General features: G+C 38.1%; 1 protein-coding gene across 2 annotated transcripts in view; it reads left to right on the top strand.

The window, feature by feature from the left end:
* The window catches only part of AFTPH (aftiphilin), a 53,145-nt gene that overhangs the window by 17,643 nt on the left and 16,714 nt on the right, over positions 1-18,788 (top strand). For both annotated transcript variants that reach the window (XM_080938566.1, XM_080938567.1), the window contains exons 3-6: positions 9,870-10,021; positions 12,972-13,098; positions 13,725-13,781; positions 17,902-18,024. In XM_080938566.1, the coding sequence (XP_080794692.1) occupies positions 9,870-10,021; positions 12,972-13,098; positions 13,725-13,781; positions 17,902-18,024 (459 nt within the window). The remainder of the gene's footprint in view (positions 1-9,869; positions 10,022-12,971; positions 13,099-13,724; positions 13,782-17,901; positions 18,025-18,788) is intronic.

Here is an 18,788-nt window from a genome sequence, read left to right as displayed (position 1 = left end):
AATTTAATGGTGTTCTTTAATTACTGCCATGCATACCCCTTGCAAGTCTACCAAAAAACAAGCTTCTCTGCTTTAAAAAAAAAAAAAAAAAAAAAAAAAAAAGATATTATAAAAAAGAAAGGGAGGTGGTGAAAAACATTTTGGCTTATGCTATTTTGAGATTAAATTACTAGTGTTTCACCAGAAAATCAGCATTCTCAAATTGAATATAATAAATAGCTTTTCCTTGTAATTGTTTGTCCACCATTATGCAAAGTGTTTGACTTTTGCATGCACATTTGAGTTTATTGCTGGAAATAGAAGTATCAAAATAAAGGAATTAAGGTTATACGGGATGGCTCCATCCAGTAATCCCAATACCCTGGAGGCTAAAACAGGAAAACCAGGGGGTCAAGGCCAGCTTGATCTCTATAAAGAGTTCCAGGCCAGCTTAAGCTTCATAGTGAGATCCATTTCAAAAAACAAGCAAACAAATAGTAAGATTTATCCATCTTTGTTTACTAAGTATCTAGTTGAATTGTATTTCTGTTTTACTGTTTCCCTCACACATACTTTGGCATTCTGACCTTTAATACCAAGTAGAAACACTATGTTAGGTTTGTCACAGACTGAGAGGGAGCAGAGCCTGGTAAATAATACAGTGACCATTCTCTTTGTAGATTGAAATTAGGAATTGGTAAGTGTACAAGTGTAGCTTGTATTTGATATATTACTTAATATTTAATGATGATAAGGCACAGGTATCCTCTGAAGTGAAAGACTAAATTACTCTGATTTTAAGTTTCTTCTGTATAAGATTTAGTGTTATTAACAGCAAACTATTGGCAATAGAAAGAACAGTATTTCTTCAAAAAAAAAAAAAGAAAAACTAATTGGAAATACACTTGAGATTTTAACATGTCTTAAATTCAAGATATTGTAAAGAGATGTGCATTTCAGTAGCAGAAGAACCAATTCTAAAACCACAGGGGTCCTTCCACTTACGCCATTGAGAAGCTGAGCAACACTTGCAGTACACTAAAGTTGGTAAGACTTACTGATGATGGCTTCTGACAGTTAATAAAGTTTCACAGCAAACTTCCTATCTTCTGTCTCTTAAAACCATCTCATACCCTCTTCTGTACTGCTTCTGAGACTAGGTGTTGGAGTTATATCCAGAGTGTTCATTGAAACTGGGCTCTAGGCTGCATTTTGATCGGTGTGGTATTCTGTAATGATCTCTGTTGCAAAAAGGAGTTTCCTTGATGAGGGATCAGGTAGTACACTTCTGAGGGTATAAGGACAAATACTTAGAATGTAGTTAGGAATTGTGCTGGTTTAGTAAAGTAGTGGCTGCATGTTCTCATCTAAAAAGCATGGCTTCACAATCCAATTCTGTTTCTGTGAAGAGACACCATGACCAAAGCAATTCCTATAAGGACAGCATTTAATTGAGGCTGGTTTACAAGTTTAGATGTTCAGTCCATTGTCATCGAGGCAGGAGCATGGCCTCATCCAGGCAGGCCTGGTGCTGGAGGAAATCGTGAGTTCTACATCTTCATCAAAAGGAAGCCAGGAGCAGACTCTTGTGTTCAGATGGCTAGGAGGAGGGTCTCAGAATCTACTCCCATAGTGACACACTTCATCCAACAAGGCCACATACCTGTTTTAACAAGGCCACACCTCCTAATAGTGCCTCTCCCTGGACAAAGTATATTCAGATCACCATAAGCTTGGGTTTTTTTTTGTTTTGTTTTGTTTTTTAATTTTCATAAGCTTGTTAAAACATATGAGTTTATGGGGGCCAAACATAGCACAATGCTAAAACAGAAAGTCCAATTTCAAAAGTCCCCATAGACTATAACAATCTCGATAGTGTTAAAAGTCTCTTCTGATGTTCATCCTCTATTAAATCAAAATAAGAAAATCAGATCACATACCTCCAACATCACAGGATATATATTATCATTCCAAAATGCCATAGTGAGGAAACACTGGACCAAAGCAAGACCAAAAGGCCACTGAGCAAACTCTAAACTCAGCATTTCTGTATCTGATGTCAAAGTTCTTTTCAGATCTCCAACTCCTTTCATCTTTGTTTCATGCAACACACTTCTTTCTCTTTGGCTGGCTCTACTTCCTGTTAGCAGCGCTCCTCGGCAGGTATCCCATGGTTCTGGCATCTCTAACATACTGGTATCCAAGGCAACTTCAACTACACAGCTTCTTGTTCCAATATCTGGAATCCACACACAGTCTTCTGGGCTTCTCAAAAGGGCTTGGGGTCATCTCCAGCTCTGCCCTCTGTAGCACTCTAGGCTCTGGTTGATTCCACTCCACTGCTGCTGCTGTTCTTGGTGATCACCCCATGGCACTGGCATCTCCAGTACACTGGGGTCTTCTGCTGTAACTAGGCTTCACCAATAACCTCTCACAGGCTCTCTCTGTGGTGCCAAGCCTCAACTTCTTTCCATGACCCTGTCAGTCCTAGGCCATCATCTATTTGCAACTGAGGCTGCACCTTCACCATTGGCCTTCGTGGCCTCTCACAGTGCCAAGCCTCAGCTGCTGTTCATGACCCTTCATGCCTTCAAACCAGTACCACCTGGGTGATCCTTACCCATCACCAAGTTCAGCTACTGCACAAGAAACAACCTTGGCTATCTCTGGAACACAGAGTCTGTGCTCTCAGAAAAATCTCACCTTAATGTTGCTGGTGTCTTCTTAATCACTGCTAATTTCTTGGTTCCAGTTAGCCAGCAGCAATTGTCAAAGTAGTCTCCTATTCTGGATTCTAAAGCCAGAGCCACATGGCCAAATCTGCTGAGTTCTGCTGCTTACTAGAGCTGGAACATCTCCCCCCCAACACCCTCCCTTGTTCTATTACATTATCACGCGCTTTCAGTTTTCTCACTTCTTCACTACCTAAGCTTAGCTGTCCTGGAACTTGCTCTGTAGGTTGACCTTGAACTCAGAGATCTGCATGTCTCTGTCCCCTGAATGCTGGGACTAAAGGTGTGTACAGACCACTCCTAAACCTAAGCTTTTCTCTATTGGGTTTCCAGTATCAGGCATGATTTCTCTGTTGTTAGTGGCCCTAGTCCAGTTAGAGAGATGTTGGTTACTGTACTACTACAACACTGTTACACCCTTTATACTATTGTGCCCTGCTGGTGATTCGTGTGCTTCATAGCTGGTAGCACTGTGAATTGCTTCCCTCTTTTGAAAGCTTATATGGAGCCTGCTGGTACCTCAGGGAGGAAACATTTCAGGTCAGTTCTAGCATAGGGGCCTCTGGGCCCTTCATCTGAAGTGTATGGTTGTTTCAACGATAGAGACATACATTACATCTCTGGGGCCAAACAAGGGCAATTGCAATACATAACCTGTAACATTTGGAGAACCTCTTGAACAACCCTGAGGAACAACTCAAAATAGGGTTTCTCATGCCTGATGTTGGCATTTTGTTTGATGGTCTTCGGCTCACAGCCAGGATGAGAATGTTCATTTAAACTCTGTGTGTGTGTGTGTGTGTGTGTGTGTGTGTGTGTGTGTGAGAGAGAGAGAGAGAGAGAGAGAGAGAGAGAGAGAGAGAGAGAGAGAGAGAGAGAGATGCATACATATATATGTGTGTATACATACATGTATATATGTACATATGCATACACACGCACACACACACACCCATGAAGATTTTAGGGCTATTTAGGTAGATAATTAATAGTATTACTCCTTATGATTTTTTTCAGACATCCCTACAACATGTTATTTTACTCTCTTTTGTATTTATCTCCCTCTTCCTATTTACAGCCCCTTCTTTCTCCCACCCTGATATTCCCCCTTTTGTTCCTCAATCCTCCTATTCTGGCCAGTGGTCCCACTTTACTTTCCTGGTTTCTGCAGTGATTCCATGGTATGTATTTACATCTAAAGATTTGGAACTAGGAACTTCCTGTGAGGGAGAACATGTGACATTTGCCATTCTGGGTCTGGGTTACCTCCCTCAGCATAGTTTTCTAATTCCATCCATTTATCTGCAAATGTGACTTCCCTTTTCTTTATAGCTGCATGTTATTCCACTTTGTATATGTACCACATTCCCACTATTCCTTCATTGAGTAAAGGACATTTAGACTGCTGTAGTGAGTAAGGCAGCAGCAAGCATGGTTGAACAAGTATCTGTGAAGTAAGAAAAATATTAAGTCTTTTTGTATATGCCAAAGTGGTTTAGCTGGGTTATATGGTAGATTTACTCTAGGTTTTTGAGAATTCTCCACACTGATTTTTAACATGGCTAAACCAGTTTGCAAGCTTATGGGATTTCTTTTAAAAGATTTATTACATAATTCATTGCTAATATAAACATAGAGCAGTACTAGGAGTGCATTAAGCTGTTGTTACCAGTATACGTTGTAATTGGACAAACATGCCAACATGTGAAAGATTGAAATAGCTTACAAAGAAACTGTCTTGAAAAAAAATCAATCAAACAAACAACAAAAACCCAGCTTTTATGGCCAGACAAGGGTAATGTATACTTTTGATCCCAGCACTTAGGTGACAGAGGCAGGTAGGTGTATCTCTGTGAGTTCAAGGCCAGCCTGGTCTGCAGAGTGAGTTCCAGGACAGTCAGGGCTACACAGAGAAACCTTGTTTGGAAAACAACAAAGCTGCTTTTCTCCCACTTAATATTTATGTGACCTGAGCAAGTTAATGTAACTTCTCTGTGTCCATTTTTCTCAACTAGCAAGTGGATATAATTGTTTCTCTTGGAGCTGGAGAGATGGCTCAGTGGTTAGGAACACTTGCTGCTTCTAGAGAGAGGACCTAGGTTTGGTTGGCTCCTAGCACCCACACCATGTGGCTTACAAACATCCGGGCACCTGCATGCACATGGTACATATATTCTGGCACATACTAAATAAATAATGTATGATTCCTTCCAGAATGCTTCTTATATGCTTAAATGGGCTAATAATTGTAAAACATTTAGAATAATGTCTGGCACGTGGCAAGTACTATGTAAGTATGATTTATTAAGCAAAAACTATAATGTATCAGGCCTATTCCATGTCTGTGTTTAGAAAATGAAGACCTTTGGTCTTTTGCTAAATTTAGTTTCTCACATTTCTAAACTGAGCTGTACTGATTCCGTTTGCTTTACAAATGTCATCTTATATATGGAAACTAGAGCCTAGCCAGTCGGAATTTTTGTAGTTTTATTCTTTATTCAGGTCCATATGTATTTGAGTATGTTAGCAAATGTTCAGCCAATCATAGTGGTATATGCCTATAATCCCAGTACTTGGGAGGCTAAGAGAGAATTCCATATTTGAGGCCAGTCTGAGCTACTTGGGAAAAAAAAAGTTTGGCCTATAAAGATAGTTTCTCTTCTGGAGGACGTGGGTTCAATTCCTAATATCTATATGGCAGCTTACACTCATCTGTTACTCTGGTTCTGGCCTCAACAGGTACCAAGTATGCATGTAGTATACAGACATGCATGCAGGCAAAACACCCATGCATATAAAATACAATTTAAATATTCTTAAGTCACAATTTAGATAATAAGTTACAATTTTTAAAAATTTGGTGGTGTCCCATTAAGTCAGAAGTAGAAATAAATGTTCTGTTATAACCCATTGTATTTGGCTTTGAAATATAGATAGGTCAGTAAAAAGAAAGTTCCTTTTTACTCATTAAAATAAACCAAATACAGTGTTTCACTTGGGCAACTCTAGCCTTTAATGTGATAATTTTTATGCTCAAACTATAATGGTTAAAAAAAAATGGTTGTTGGTTTAAGTAGTGTCTGATTATAGTGTCTTAAAAAAATCAATTTTTTGGGGGAAATACCTGTCTGGTCACAATGAAGCTATTCTTTTTCGTAGGTTTTTTTTTTTTTTCTGAGCATTATGTTGGTTATATTTTTATGTTTCTTTTCTTCTGAGCATTACGTTGGTATATTTTTATGGTCTGGAGAATTGTCTCTGCAATTAAGAACATGGTTGATCTTGTATAGGATCCAAGTTTGATTCCCAGCACGTATTGTGGCTTACAACTGTCTGTAACTCCAGTGCCAAGAAATCTAACTCCCTTTTCTGACCTCAGGAGTCGCCAGACAAACACATGGGTCAATTACATACATGTAAGCAAAACACTAATACACATAAAATTATACATTTTTAAAAGTTAATTTTAAAGTTAAATATTTTAAACATATATACTGTATGCTTTGTACACTTTGTGTTTTATAATATAGTAAAGACAACTAAAAAAATCACACTAAGTCATCCACTGGTATCCAGACTTTAGAATCTACTAGGAGTAGTAGCCCCTTCAAACAAGGATTTAAACAAGAGGCTCTTAAGAATAGGCATTTCCTTTAATCCCAGCACTTGGGGAGGCAGAGGCAGACATATCTCTATGAGTTCTAGGCCAACCTGGTCCACAGAGTATGTTTCAGAACATCTAAGACTGATACATAGAGAAATTCTGTCTAAAGAAAAAAGAAAAAAATGTGGTGGGGTGGGGAATAGGTACTTAAAAGCTAACCTCTGATTCTTGGGGAAGATACAATGTAATTGGATTTAATTTAGTTACTTTTTTTTAATGGTAGGACTTTATTAGGTGGAGCCAAGTGATTTCATTATGCTTTAGAATATTAAATTAGGGGTAGAAAACATTAGTGTGAGCAGTGCACCTAACTTTGTCTCTTTTCTTTAGTATGTGTCTGTTATGTGTATCTTCTGTATACTAACAGTAACTGTCCTAGTCAGGGTTTCTATTCCTGCACAAACATCATGACCAAGAAGCAAGTTGGGGAGGAAGAGGTTTATTCAGCTTACACTTCCATATCGCTGTTCATCACCAGAGGAGGTCAGGACTGGAATTCAAGCAGGTCAGGAAGCAGGAGCTGATGCAGAGGCCATGGAGAGATGTCACTTACTGGCTTGCTTCCCCTGGCTTGCTCAGCCTGCTTTCTTATAGAACCCAGGTCTACCAGCCCAGGGATGGCACCACCCACAATGGGCTGGGCCCTCCTCCCTCTTGATCACTAGTTGAGAAAATTTCTTACAGCTGGATCTCATGGAGGCATTTCCTCAGCTGAGGCTCCTTTCTCTGTGATAACTCCAGCTTGTGTCAAGTTGACACAAAACCAGCCAGTACAGTAACCGATAAAAGATTGCCATTTCTGACTCACACTGAGTACCAAAAGTAGTTGGTAGTCTGTTTCTTCATCTGCTCTGTGCGGCAGGTGCTGACATGTCTAAATCATACATGTAGAGTTGCTGTCACAATTGTGTCCGCTCTGTAGCACTTCGGACATTTGGCATTGTACTGACAACAGCCTTGCTCTCATAGTTGGAAATCAATTATTTTAAGATTAGTGGCACATGCCTTTAATTCTAGTACAGAGGCAGAGGTGGGGGTGGCAAGGTAGGGAGTGTCTCTGTTCAAGCTCAGCCTGTTCCACATATTGGGTACCAGGCTAGCAAAGTTGCATAACGATACTCTCTTTAGAAAAAAAAAGTAAATGTCACAACAGATTTAATTAAATCAAAATCTTTAATTCTCTTAGCTAGTTTGTTTTTTGATTTTTTGTTTGTTTGTTTTGTACTGGGCTCTTCCCCTGTGGCTGATGCTGTTAGCTATTTGATATTTATTTATTGTTCCAGTTCAGGGGTTGGCAAAGAATGGCCTAGGGGACGAATCTGTCTCTTACTTCTTGCTTTTGTAGGAAAGTTTTTCTAGAGCCCACTCATACTTGCTTTTTTTAGAGATGGACTACAAAGCCTAAAGTATATATACTGTTCTCTGTTGAAAAGTTGATAAACCCTGTGTTGCCTCGTTTAACAAAAAATTGGAAGCAAATGTATTTTATGTCTTAATTTTAAAGATATGTTAAGCTTAGTTTTATTTTTATTTTTTGTATCTTATATTGTTTGTGGGTAAATGCAGAAGAAAAAGGTTGAAGTAATTAGGTTAATGAACTTTCCTTCCCTCTAACACACTGCAGTCATTTGAGTACTTGTTCATGATGATACTAGTATTCCTAAGACCTGCATTACATATAGTTATTTCCTAGCCCGTTGTATGTAAAATTCCTGTTCTCTTCTGGTAACAGGTTGAGTTCTTTCCCCCCTTCACTTTAAAAAGATAGCAGAAATGATACAGTAAAGATTTAATTTCCAGATAAATAAAATGTGGCCCTGGGTGAGTTTTTATTTACTTCCCTGCCCAGGAGGGAAGTGCTCATCAGGTTTCCAATTAGATAGTTATCTGATCTCTTTCAAAGTCTTGTCTGTCCCTTCCCCTTGTTGAAGTCAGTCAGTGCTGGGTCCCCTTGACACGCTCAAGTTTCAGGAGCCTAGGGATCTAAAGTCTACCTATCCTTGGCTTTAGGGTCTCACATGAATATAATGAGGGCATCAGAGAACTTTGGCAGAGATGGCAGAGGAGTGGCTCCCTGAGACTAATTATAAAGTGATGAGGGTTTGCTCTAGTACAGCTTCCAGAGTGAAATTTGGGTTTGGGAAATGTGATTATGGAAATTATGCCCTCTGTGTTGTTTCCAGTTACTGACAACTACAAAGGAGAAATCAAGTGTTGCCATGTTTGTGTCAATTGCAGGAGGAACTATTGTGCTGTAGTATTTTCTGTTACCAGTTTTAGTAGCACCTTTACTCTTCCAACAGGCTTTAACTTACAGCAGTTTGCATTCCTACTTGATGTTTAAATAAAAAATTGTACTTGGTTTAAATATCTTACATGTATATGAAAACAAGAAAATGGGAGTAAGGTTGCACATACTCAATAAATACAGTGACACACTCCCCCAAAAATCATCTTTCTAAACCCAAGAAGTTTTAATTAATAATAATAATAACTCAAAATGCTAAGTAAATTTATCTGTTTATTTTATGGGGAAAACCACTCTAGTAAATATGTAGGTTTTACCTCAAGTAGAGAAATGAGGCTTATTAAAGATAATATAGGATGTCAAAATAATAAAGAGCTGGTGAATTTCATATCAGTAAAAATTGAGATGCTCAGGCCAGCAAGATGGCTTTGTGGGTGAAAGTGTTTGCTGCCAAGCCAGAAGAGCTCAGTTTAATTCCTGGGACCTATCTCCCAACAGTTGGCTTCCCACCACAGCATACCCACCACCACTATGCAGGGAATAAATGCACATAAAAATTTAAGATTTATCTTTAAGTATGTGTACATGTGTGTGTTTGGGCATGTGCATGTCAGTACAGGTGCCCAAGAAGCCCAGAGCAGGAGTTGTGAGCTTGTGGGGATTGTGATTGTGGGGACTGAACCCGCCTCTAGAAGAGCAGCAAGTGCTCTTAATGACTTGAACCACCTCTTCAGCCCCCCAATTATTTTTTTTCATTGAGACACCTACTTGTACTGTGTTCTGCGTTTGTTGAAGTGGTGATATTTCAAAATGGCTTTCATAGTTGAGTGTTTATGTTGAGAAAACGGTTCTTATAGCTGTGGACGGCCTATTTTTGTGCTTACTCTGCCATGGGTAACAGAGCGAAGATAAATGATGCTTGAGGCTTTGGTTGTTGGGGTTTGGTTTGTTGGGGAGTTTTTTTTTTTTGGTGGGGGGGAGAGATAGGTTTGGTTTGGCTTTTGGAACATTATTCAGACTTGGAAGTTACTATCTTTACACAACAGAGTATGAGTTTTCCTCTGTAGAACTCTGTAACAGACTAAGTCTCTACATGGAAAGTACCAGTGGATACCTAGTGGTTCCCTACAATTACTTGCCACCTGCTACAGCAGCAACACTGTGTGTGTGTGTGTTTGTGTGCACTAAAATTAAGTCACCGTTAAAACTGAAGAAATGAAAGTGAACTTTTTGGGGGTTGATTCAGACAGCTTTACTCAACCGGTTGGAGAGAATTTTCGAAGCCTGTTTTCCTTCTGTATTTGTCCCTGATGCCGAAGAGGAAGTCACTTCCCTGAAGCACTTGCTGCAAACAAGCACCTCACCAGTAAAAGCAAGAGAGGCCTTAGCTGAACGTGGGTAAGTAGAACCTGTTCTTAGAGAACTGTGACTGTTAGTTTCAGTGTTATAATTTGTAAAGCTGTCTCACAGCATTGTTTCAAATACTATAATTATAGCAGCCCAATCATGTGCAAAAAGACTTAGGAGAGAATCCCTGTTTCTCTACTTCTGAGATGTTTCTTTTGATGTTTTTAAATCAACATTTGACTCAGCCTATGTTACATTATTTCCCAACTATGTAGTATGATAAGTGAGCTGGGGTTTGTTTTAGACAGTGTCTGACTATCGGACTATAGCCCAGTCTGAACGAAAACTCAAGAGCCTCCCATTTGAGCCTCCCAAGTGCTGAGGTTACAGGTGTGTCACACACTTGATTTTATGACCGAGTAGACCTTCTGCTAGTCTGTTCCCACCAGCTCCATATACATCTATCACATCTTTGATAAAAATTTTAAATCTCATATTTTCTTTTAACTATATAAGTGTGATACACTCCTAAATACACACTTGTTTTCTTTTATACAGTGTCTTCCTGAAGCTTAAGCAAGATGAGCATCCCTAGTTTGGAAATCCATTCTTTGAAATGCTATGACATGTACAACTTTGGGAGCTGTGTAGAGGTGTAGAGCAGCTTGTAGATCACGTGCCGGGATGCTGGTGCAAGGCCCTGGCTTTCATCTCCAGCACTGAAAAAGGAAGGGGTTGTTTTTTTTAATCTACACATTTTTTAATATTGACATATTTTAAAAGTTTCTAATTTTGGAGCATTTCAGATGCCCGCCTGATAAAGTCTATACAGGTATTCCAAAACCTAAAACACTTCTGCTCCTACATAGTCTTTTTATTTTCTACATTTTTCTTTGCCCCCTAAGAGCCTATTCATACAATCTTACTTACCAGGCTGCCTTCCCTCCTCACCCTCCAGGTTTTAGAATAGTTCAGCATAGGCTTCTTTGTAACTGTCACTGAGGACTTCCCTCCATTGGGTGAATGCACTAGAAACTGTTTACTGTCTTCTGTTAATAGACATGGATAAATACATTGTTGTTGTTGTTGTTGTTAAAAGTCATAGTGAACTGCCTTGGTGTGTCTTTCTATTCATTACACTGAGGCCTTGCTCTTCAGAAGCAAACACTTCCTTATTGTTTGAGCTTTACAACTGTTGTCTTTCCTTGGCCTCTGTGTTCTCTTCCTAGGGGCCCTGTTAATTATTTGATTTCAAGGTCATTCCATTTCTGGCTAGACTTTTTATACTTTCTTATTCTTGCCTCTGGAAATATCTTTTCCTTCTCAAGTGTTTCCTCACTTCCATTAACCAAGTCATGTGTAACTTGTTTGTCTCTCTTTATAGCTTCAGTATTTCTTGTCTTGATTTCATTCAAGATTGAGATTGTTTTTGTTCTTTTTCTTCTTGTTGTTTACTGATTTCTAAGGAAAAGGGGGGACGGGGTGTACAAATCTCTTTCTAAGAGATTTAATCTAAGGAAATAATATACCATCCAATAACATACAAAATAAAATACTAAAAGATGGTCACTGCCAGCCTAATAACATTATCCAAATAGTAAAAGACTGAGAGCTGTAGGTTGTAACTAAACAAATGATGGTGCACTGACCTAACCGACTCTCATGTAGCCACTGGCAAAGTCAGCAACCCTCCTACATCCACAAGGAGTGTGTTCTAAGATACTAAAGATGCCTAAGATACTGAGTAGTGCTACTCTCTATTCGTGCTGTGGTTTCCTGTATATCTATAAAGCCTCACTTAAATTAAACATAGTAAGAGATTATCAGTAATAACTAATAGACTATTGTTGCACTGTAATAAGAGTTAGGTGAATGTGCTCTCTCAGCAAACCTTACTGCACTGTGACTGTGAGACAGTACAGATGGTAACATGAGGTAAATATCCCTAATAGCACCTCATTAAATATTGACACATTATGTCTTACTAGAATTTCCCCTTTAATATTTTCCCACCATAGTTGGCCATGGTAACTGAAAACCATGAAAAAGGGAATGAGTGACAGATGTGGCAGATGCACTGCTGTCCCTATGCGGGCCAGAAATATAACCTGGAAAAAATAGAAAACTGTATACTGTAACTGCTCCTTTGTTTGTGGAGAGTGGGGCATGGGAGCATGTAATTCCAGCACCTAAGGCTGAGGCAAGAAGATCCAGAGGCCAGGCCCACATGAGCTACATAGTGAGACCTGTCTCAAACCACAAAAATAAAGACCAAAATATGGAGTAACTATTACATTAAAATGGTGGATGCCAAGTGATTTTTTTTTCTTTTAAATGTAAATTTTTTGAAACTGTGTACCAAAGGATGAGTTTGAACTTCTGATCCTTTCTCCTAAGTCCTGGAATCGTAGACCTGCACCACCATGCCAAGTTAGTCAGTGCTGGGGATGGAACTTGGGGATTTGGGCATGCAAGGCAGAACTCAACCAATAAGCTATAGCCCTAGCTCTTAAATGTTGGGGTTTATTGTTGTTTGTTTTTACAATGAAAAAGAAAAAGCTGGAAAGATGGTTCAGCAGTTAAGAGCACTTACTGCTCTTGCAAAGGGCCTAGTTTACATTCCCAGAACCAAAACAGTGCTCACAGCTGACCATAACTCCAGGTTCAGGGCATCTGACAGGCTCTTCTAGACTCTGAAGGTATGTGGTGCACATACATGCCTTCGTGTAGACAAAACTCTAGACATACAGAATAAATAATACACAAAAATAAAAAAATAAAAAGATAAGCCAGCTAGTTTCTGGGCTGTACTCCTTCATATGAATTTAGCTTACCTTCCTAATTATTGTTAGTGCTAGCTCTTGATCCAAGTGTAGCAGTTGTTACACGATAGGTCAGATATGATATTCACTACAACACATAGCGTGTCATCAGTGTGCCAAGTGGGAAGTTTATGGTGAAAGTGCTGGAGTAACTGTTGTCTTCTTTATGGCCTTTACAGTGAGCTGAGGGATGTATGGACCGAACTGCAGGATATTCATGATGCACATGGTTTGCGATACCAGTGGGGTGGCTCTCATAGCAACAAGAAACTTCTGTGCTCCTTGGGGATAGACACTCGAAACATTGTGAGTTTGTTAGACTCTTGAAAACTTCTTTAATATATCTGTGTAGTTTTAAATTTATTGGTTTCCTGTTTAAGCTGTGATTATCTAACTCTACAGAGAAAGTATTGGCTTAAATTGTAATTTGCTTTGAATATAGCAACTTTAAGACTTCATAATGTTCTCTAAAGTTAGTGGTTCTCACCTTCCTAATGCTGCAATCCTTTAATACAGTGCCTCATGTGGTGACCCCAACCATAAAATGATTTTCATTGCTTCTTCATAACTGTAACTTTGCTACTGCTATGAATCATAATGTAACTATTTGTGCTTTCTGATAGTCTTAGGTGACCCCTGTAAAAGGCTTGTTCAACTCCAAAAGGAGTATGACTTCCAAGTTGAGAACCACTGCTCTAAGTATTTCTTACTTTTGAAAATTTTTGTTTTCTCTTAACTATAAAATGAAAAATTGGACTGGGTTACCTATATATACACATGTAGCATGCACATACATATGAGCCCATATATAAAGCTTAGCTTATTGAGTTCATTATTCACAGTATAATAAAACATCGTAAGCATGCTAGAAACAATTTTATTGTATGACAGACAAGTAATTTTCTAAATACATGTTTTTCTCTCTAATATAGTTATTCACTGGCAATAAGAAGCAGCCTGTTATAGTGCCCATGTACGCAGCAGGATTGGTGAGTACAGAATATTTCTTACATAGTTATTGCATTTATTCTATAAAATCATCTTACATAACATGACAAGGAAAAAAAAAGTAGTTGTTTATCTTGAGATGTGGTCTTTCTATGTAGAGCCGGCTGGCATAAGACTCTCAATGGAAAACAGTCTGGCCTTTGTTTACAGAGATTTATCTGCCTGTGTTTGCCTCCAGGATGCTAAAATTGATGATGTACTTCGCTACACTTGGCAGAAAGTGTACTTTACAGGGCATTTAAAATCTGGGTGTGATGCCTCTTACCTATCATCTCACCCCTTGGAAGGCTCAGGCAGAGATGGCCACAAGTTTGAGCTAGCCAGGCTATATAAGTTCTAAACTATAAGTGACAAAGCTCTGCTTGAGAGCCCTTGAGTTTGTTTCTCAGTGCCCACAGCTCACAGCCACCTGGACTTCAGTTTCAGGGGATTCAGTACCCTGTTCTGGCCTCCATGGAACCTATGCTTATGTGCACATACATGCATACACACATGTAAATCTAGTTTTTAAAAATGTTTAAATTTATCTGGGTAATGGTGACACGTGCCTTTAATCCCAGCACTCCAAAGGCTCTTCAGCCTCCTAAATCTTTTAAAGATTTTGTGTTGTAATCTTAGGGGTACATATTTATATAATATATGTCATCATATCATATATCCCTCATGTCTTTACATGAGACATTTTTTATATTCCATTATAGATCATGTGTTGTTTTAAATGAAGATTATTTTTATACGTAACTCTTTCTAAAATACACTTTTGTTGGATTTTCTTTCTAAACTTTTTTTGCATGTGTATGTAGTGTGTATATATGCATGTATATAGGTAGGACATGTGTGTCTGTATTTGTGTTCGTGCATGTGCATGTATGCGTGTGCATGTGGAGATCTGAAGTTGAAAATCACGTATCTTCAGTTGCTCTTCACCTTACATATTGAGGCAGAGTCTCTTACTTGAACCTAGAATTCACTAATTCAGCTAATGTATCTAGCTAATTTGCTCTAAGGATTTGTCTCTGCCTCCTGAGTGCCGGGATTTAAAGCATGATTTCCTACCTGCACATATAACATGGATGCTGGGATCTAAACTCTGGTTCTCACCCATATAAGGCAAGCACTAAAGCTGAGCCATCTTTCTAGTCTGTTTTTTCTAAACCTTTAAAAAGAAAAAAAAAAAATGGAAGTTTAAAATGCCTGGCACCTTAGAGATATGTTTTAACTCAGTTATTAATTTTAAATAAAACAACACAGAGACTGTGGATGTCCAGAGAGCTTGAAAATACCAAATTAGAATATATGGAAATAAGCCAAGACCTTACAGTTTCCATTAATATTGTTAATGTAGCTTTTTTCCAGATGTTCTAGCACATGGACATTTTTTCATTTTACTCTTTAACAAGATTCAGTCACATTTTGTTTCTTTGTGGGGAGTGACCAGGTCTGCATGTGTGGTCAATGTGCATATGTGTGTAGGTGTACCCGAGACCAGGGGAGGACACCGGTGTCCTGCTGGATAACCTCTGCCTTGTTCCTTTGAAGCAAATTGCTCATTGAACCTGGATTAGGCTACAGGCGCAGCAGGCTCCAGTTCTCCTCTGTCCAGGACTCACAATGCTGGGGTTACAGGCATGCATGAACATCTAACTACACCCATCTTTTTTAGGTGGGCCCCAAGAATTTGAACTCTGGTCTTCAAGTCTTCCTAGCCTCTCAGTCATATCTTAAACTTTGGGGTTTGTGGCTTGGGGGTGAATTATTGCTAACTGAAAATGTTCTGTCTATTAAACTAAACATCATGTTATAAGGAACCAGTTGAACGTAAGGGGGAAATGTGGTAAAAACTCAGGAAAGCTTAGTGTGGTGGTACAGACATTAATGCCAACATTAAGGAAGTGGAAGAAGGAGGATCCAGAGGAAACTCCAATGCATCCTTCTCTCACCTAGTTCAAGACCAGCCTGGGCTACATGAAGCCCTATCTCAATGAAAAAAGTAAGGAAGTGTAAACCTGAAGCCTAAACCCTATCACTTACATGTGCCTGTAAAGGGCAACTTGATTTTTTTATTCCACAGTTTATTATCTGTGAATTGGCACTGGTTTTATTGGCATGGAACTGAACCATTATGATTTCTTCTTTCAGTTTGTTGTGGAATTTTCTGCACCTGAACTGTTTTTTTTTTTTTTTTTTTTTTTTTTGTTTGTTTGTTTTGTTTTGTTTTTGGGGGGTTTTTTTGTTTGTTTGTTTTTAAAAATCAGTTGCTGTTCCCTTGTTTACCTTGTATTGTTTGAGTTTCTGTTCTAGATACAGTCCAAAACCTTAATTTATTGGTTATTTGGATTTCTTTTTTTTCTCAAACAGTAGTATTCCAGAGGTTGTTATATAGTCCCTTGGTCTGAGTTGGACTAGGAATTTCACTTATAGACAGTTTGGTAAACTTGCCAGCAGTAGCTTACTTCATCCATATTATCGACTCAGAGCCCTGTAAGGAATTAGTGGTAAAACCTAACACTTCATTTTTGAACTATTATTGCCTATAATAATAAAAAACTTACTGCTTTTAAGATTTTAACATACTAAATTTATTTAATAAACATAGACTTTCCATTTTTACTTCTGATTTCTATGTGTAGATGTGGGTGGGTAGTGGGGGTATGAGTTATATCTTCCCAGCCATGGAATTGTAAGCAAGTGTCACCACGCCTACCTTTTTTACCTGAGTAAACATTGAACCAAGTAAGGCAGTAAGGCTCCTCATGCTTGCAAAGCCAGTACTTTATCCAGTGGTGTCTCTCATACAAAAGTTTAATTATACCTATATTTTTTCCTATGGTGCATTTCATATGTTTCATTTATGTTTCTGGTTCTCCAACTTCATTAGAATCATTTGAAAGATTTAAGACACAGCTTTCTGTGGTGGAGTATTGTGATGTGCTAGGGAGTGATCTCCAAGATCAAGGCCAGCCAGTCTAATCTACAGAATGAGTTACAGGACGGCCTGGGCTGCCCAGAATAAATACTGTCTTAAAAAGAAGAAGGAAACAAATTAAACAAAAAGACACACTATCTTAAGCTTTTTATATTCCAAGGCAGAGCTTGAGAATTTATACATTTGATCAAGATTTAGGTAATGTGATTGGTAACCACAACTTGGGCACCACTGGTTTAAATCATAGTTTAAATTAAGAAATTTGGCTGACACTAATAATTACCAAATAAATTTTCTTTTATAGAAGCATGTTAAAGACATATAATATACATGTAGTGCTACATTGACCATAAACTTATTTTCATCTTTCTACTACATGGAAGCCTGTCATATGTATTAATATTAGGAATTGGGTCTGTTGGGGAGGAGTTGAGTGTGTAAATTGCTTTTTATTGGTTTATACCTTTGTGAGAGTAGGGATTCTCATAAAAGGCAGTCTTAGAAATTCACAGATTCTGAGATAACTGGTTAGTAGCTTTGATCTCACACATATGTGCACACATAGAGTTAAAAGTGATTTTGGGGTGGAATATAAACCAATAAATATTTAAGAGCTTATCAGGCTGTTTGGTTTGTTTGGCTGGTCTCCAGAAGACGTAAGTATCAGCACTTTACTCTGGTCCTCCACTATGATCTGTATCTGTCAAAACCTTACTGCTCTGTGCTGTTAACCTGAACTTCCAGTTCATGTTTGGTGGAGTCTGTTTGTTTGTATTTTCATTTTTTTTACTTAAAAAAGGTATGTTTGAACTGTTTCAGATCCAGTGGAGTGCACAGTGTCTTGCCTTCTGAAATGGCAGTCTGTCTATACTTTCTTTGCCAGACCCAGAATCTAAGTACTGAGACACCAGCTCAGACTTAACATATGACATTCACACTAAAAGACATAGGCTTTCAACATACCACTATGTTAGAAATATTGCCTCTTCGTGTAATATTAGTATCTTAAGTAGCATAATGTAAAATAGTATTAAAAATGGAAGATTTGACTTCAAAAAATTTTATTCTAAAATAATCTTTTATGTTATTTGAAAAAAATTCTTTCTCTTACATTGCCATAATTATAAGCTTTGTGTTGATTCTTTTTCAATTAATGACTAAAATACCTTTTTCAGGGTATGTTGGAGCCCACCAAGGAACCACTGAAACCACTATCTGCTGCAGAAAAAATTGCTTCTATTGGTCAGACAACCATTATGACACCAGAAATGAACACGTGTACATCTGATCCATTCCAGGTAAAATATGTGTGCAAGTGATTATGCATTTATATAGACACATAATCACACATGCTGGTTTCTTTTCTTTAATGTGTCTTTTGTTTTATATTTTTAAAACTTGAAGGTGGACATGTTTTTTATTGTTAATTAATATTCCTAGACTACAAGGAACAAATTATCTGTAGTTTTCAAAAATAAAAAGATAAACAAAACAAAATGGTTATTATTAGTAAGTTTTAAACCAATCTAAGTCACAGTCTTCATTTTTATGATCATAAATATAGTAAGTTTCAAACACTAAGAAAAGCTACATTCATACTAATCTTATGTTATATCTAACAAGTGGGTGTTTGCACAGTTCTTCCCAAAATGTGTAATCTATAGCAGTGACCACTAAAGCAGGTTCCAGGGTAAAGTAAGCTTGGGAAAATATTATACCTCACAACTGCCCTTGGAGATTCACAACACGTTTATTACCCCCAAGCCCTGCAGTAAATGTTGCTATTTAATTTTAATTCATTTCTCAAAGTTGAGAAATAAGAAAACGGGACCTGTTTTGCAGGGTTCAAGAGAAGATCATACTTTTGTAGAAGTCGTGTTTTGAAGAACATACCTTAGAAAATGATGTATAAATATAGGTCCAATTCTTTCAAGGATGTTTGAAGAAACATCTTTTTTTATTATTATATGCCTCTATGGGTTTTGTTGTTTGGTTTTTAGAGACAGGGCTTCTCTCTGTAGCCCTAGCTATCTTGGAACTTGCTTTGTAGACCAGGCTGTCC

The sequence above is a fragment of the Micromys minutus genome (genome assembly GCF_963924665.1).
Source record: "Micromys minutus genome assembly, chromosome: 1".
NCBI lineage: Eukaryota > Metazoa > Chordata > Mammalia > Rodentia > Muridae > Micromys > Micromys minutus.
This window is presented reverse-complemented; position numbering and strand designations above follow the sequence as displayed.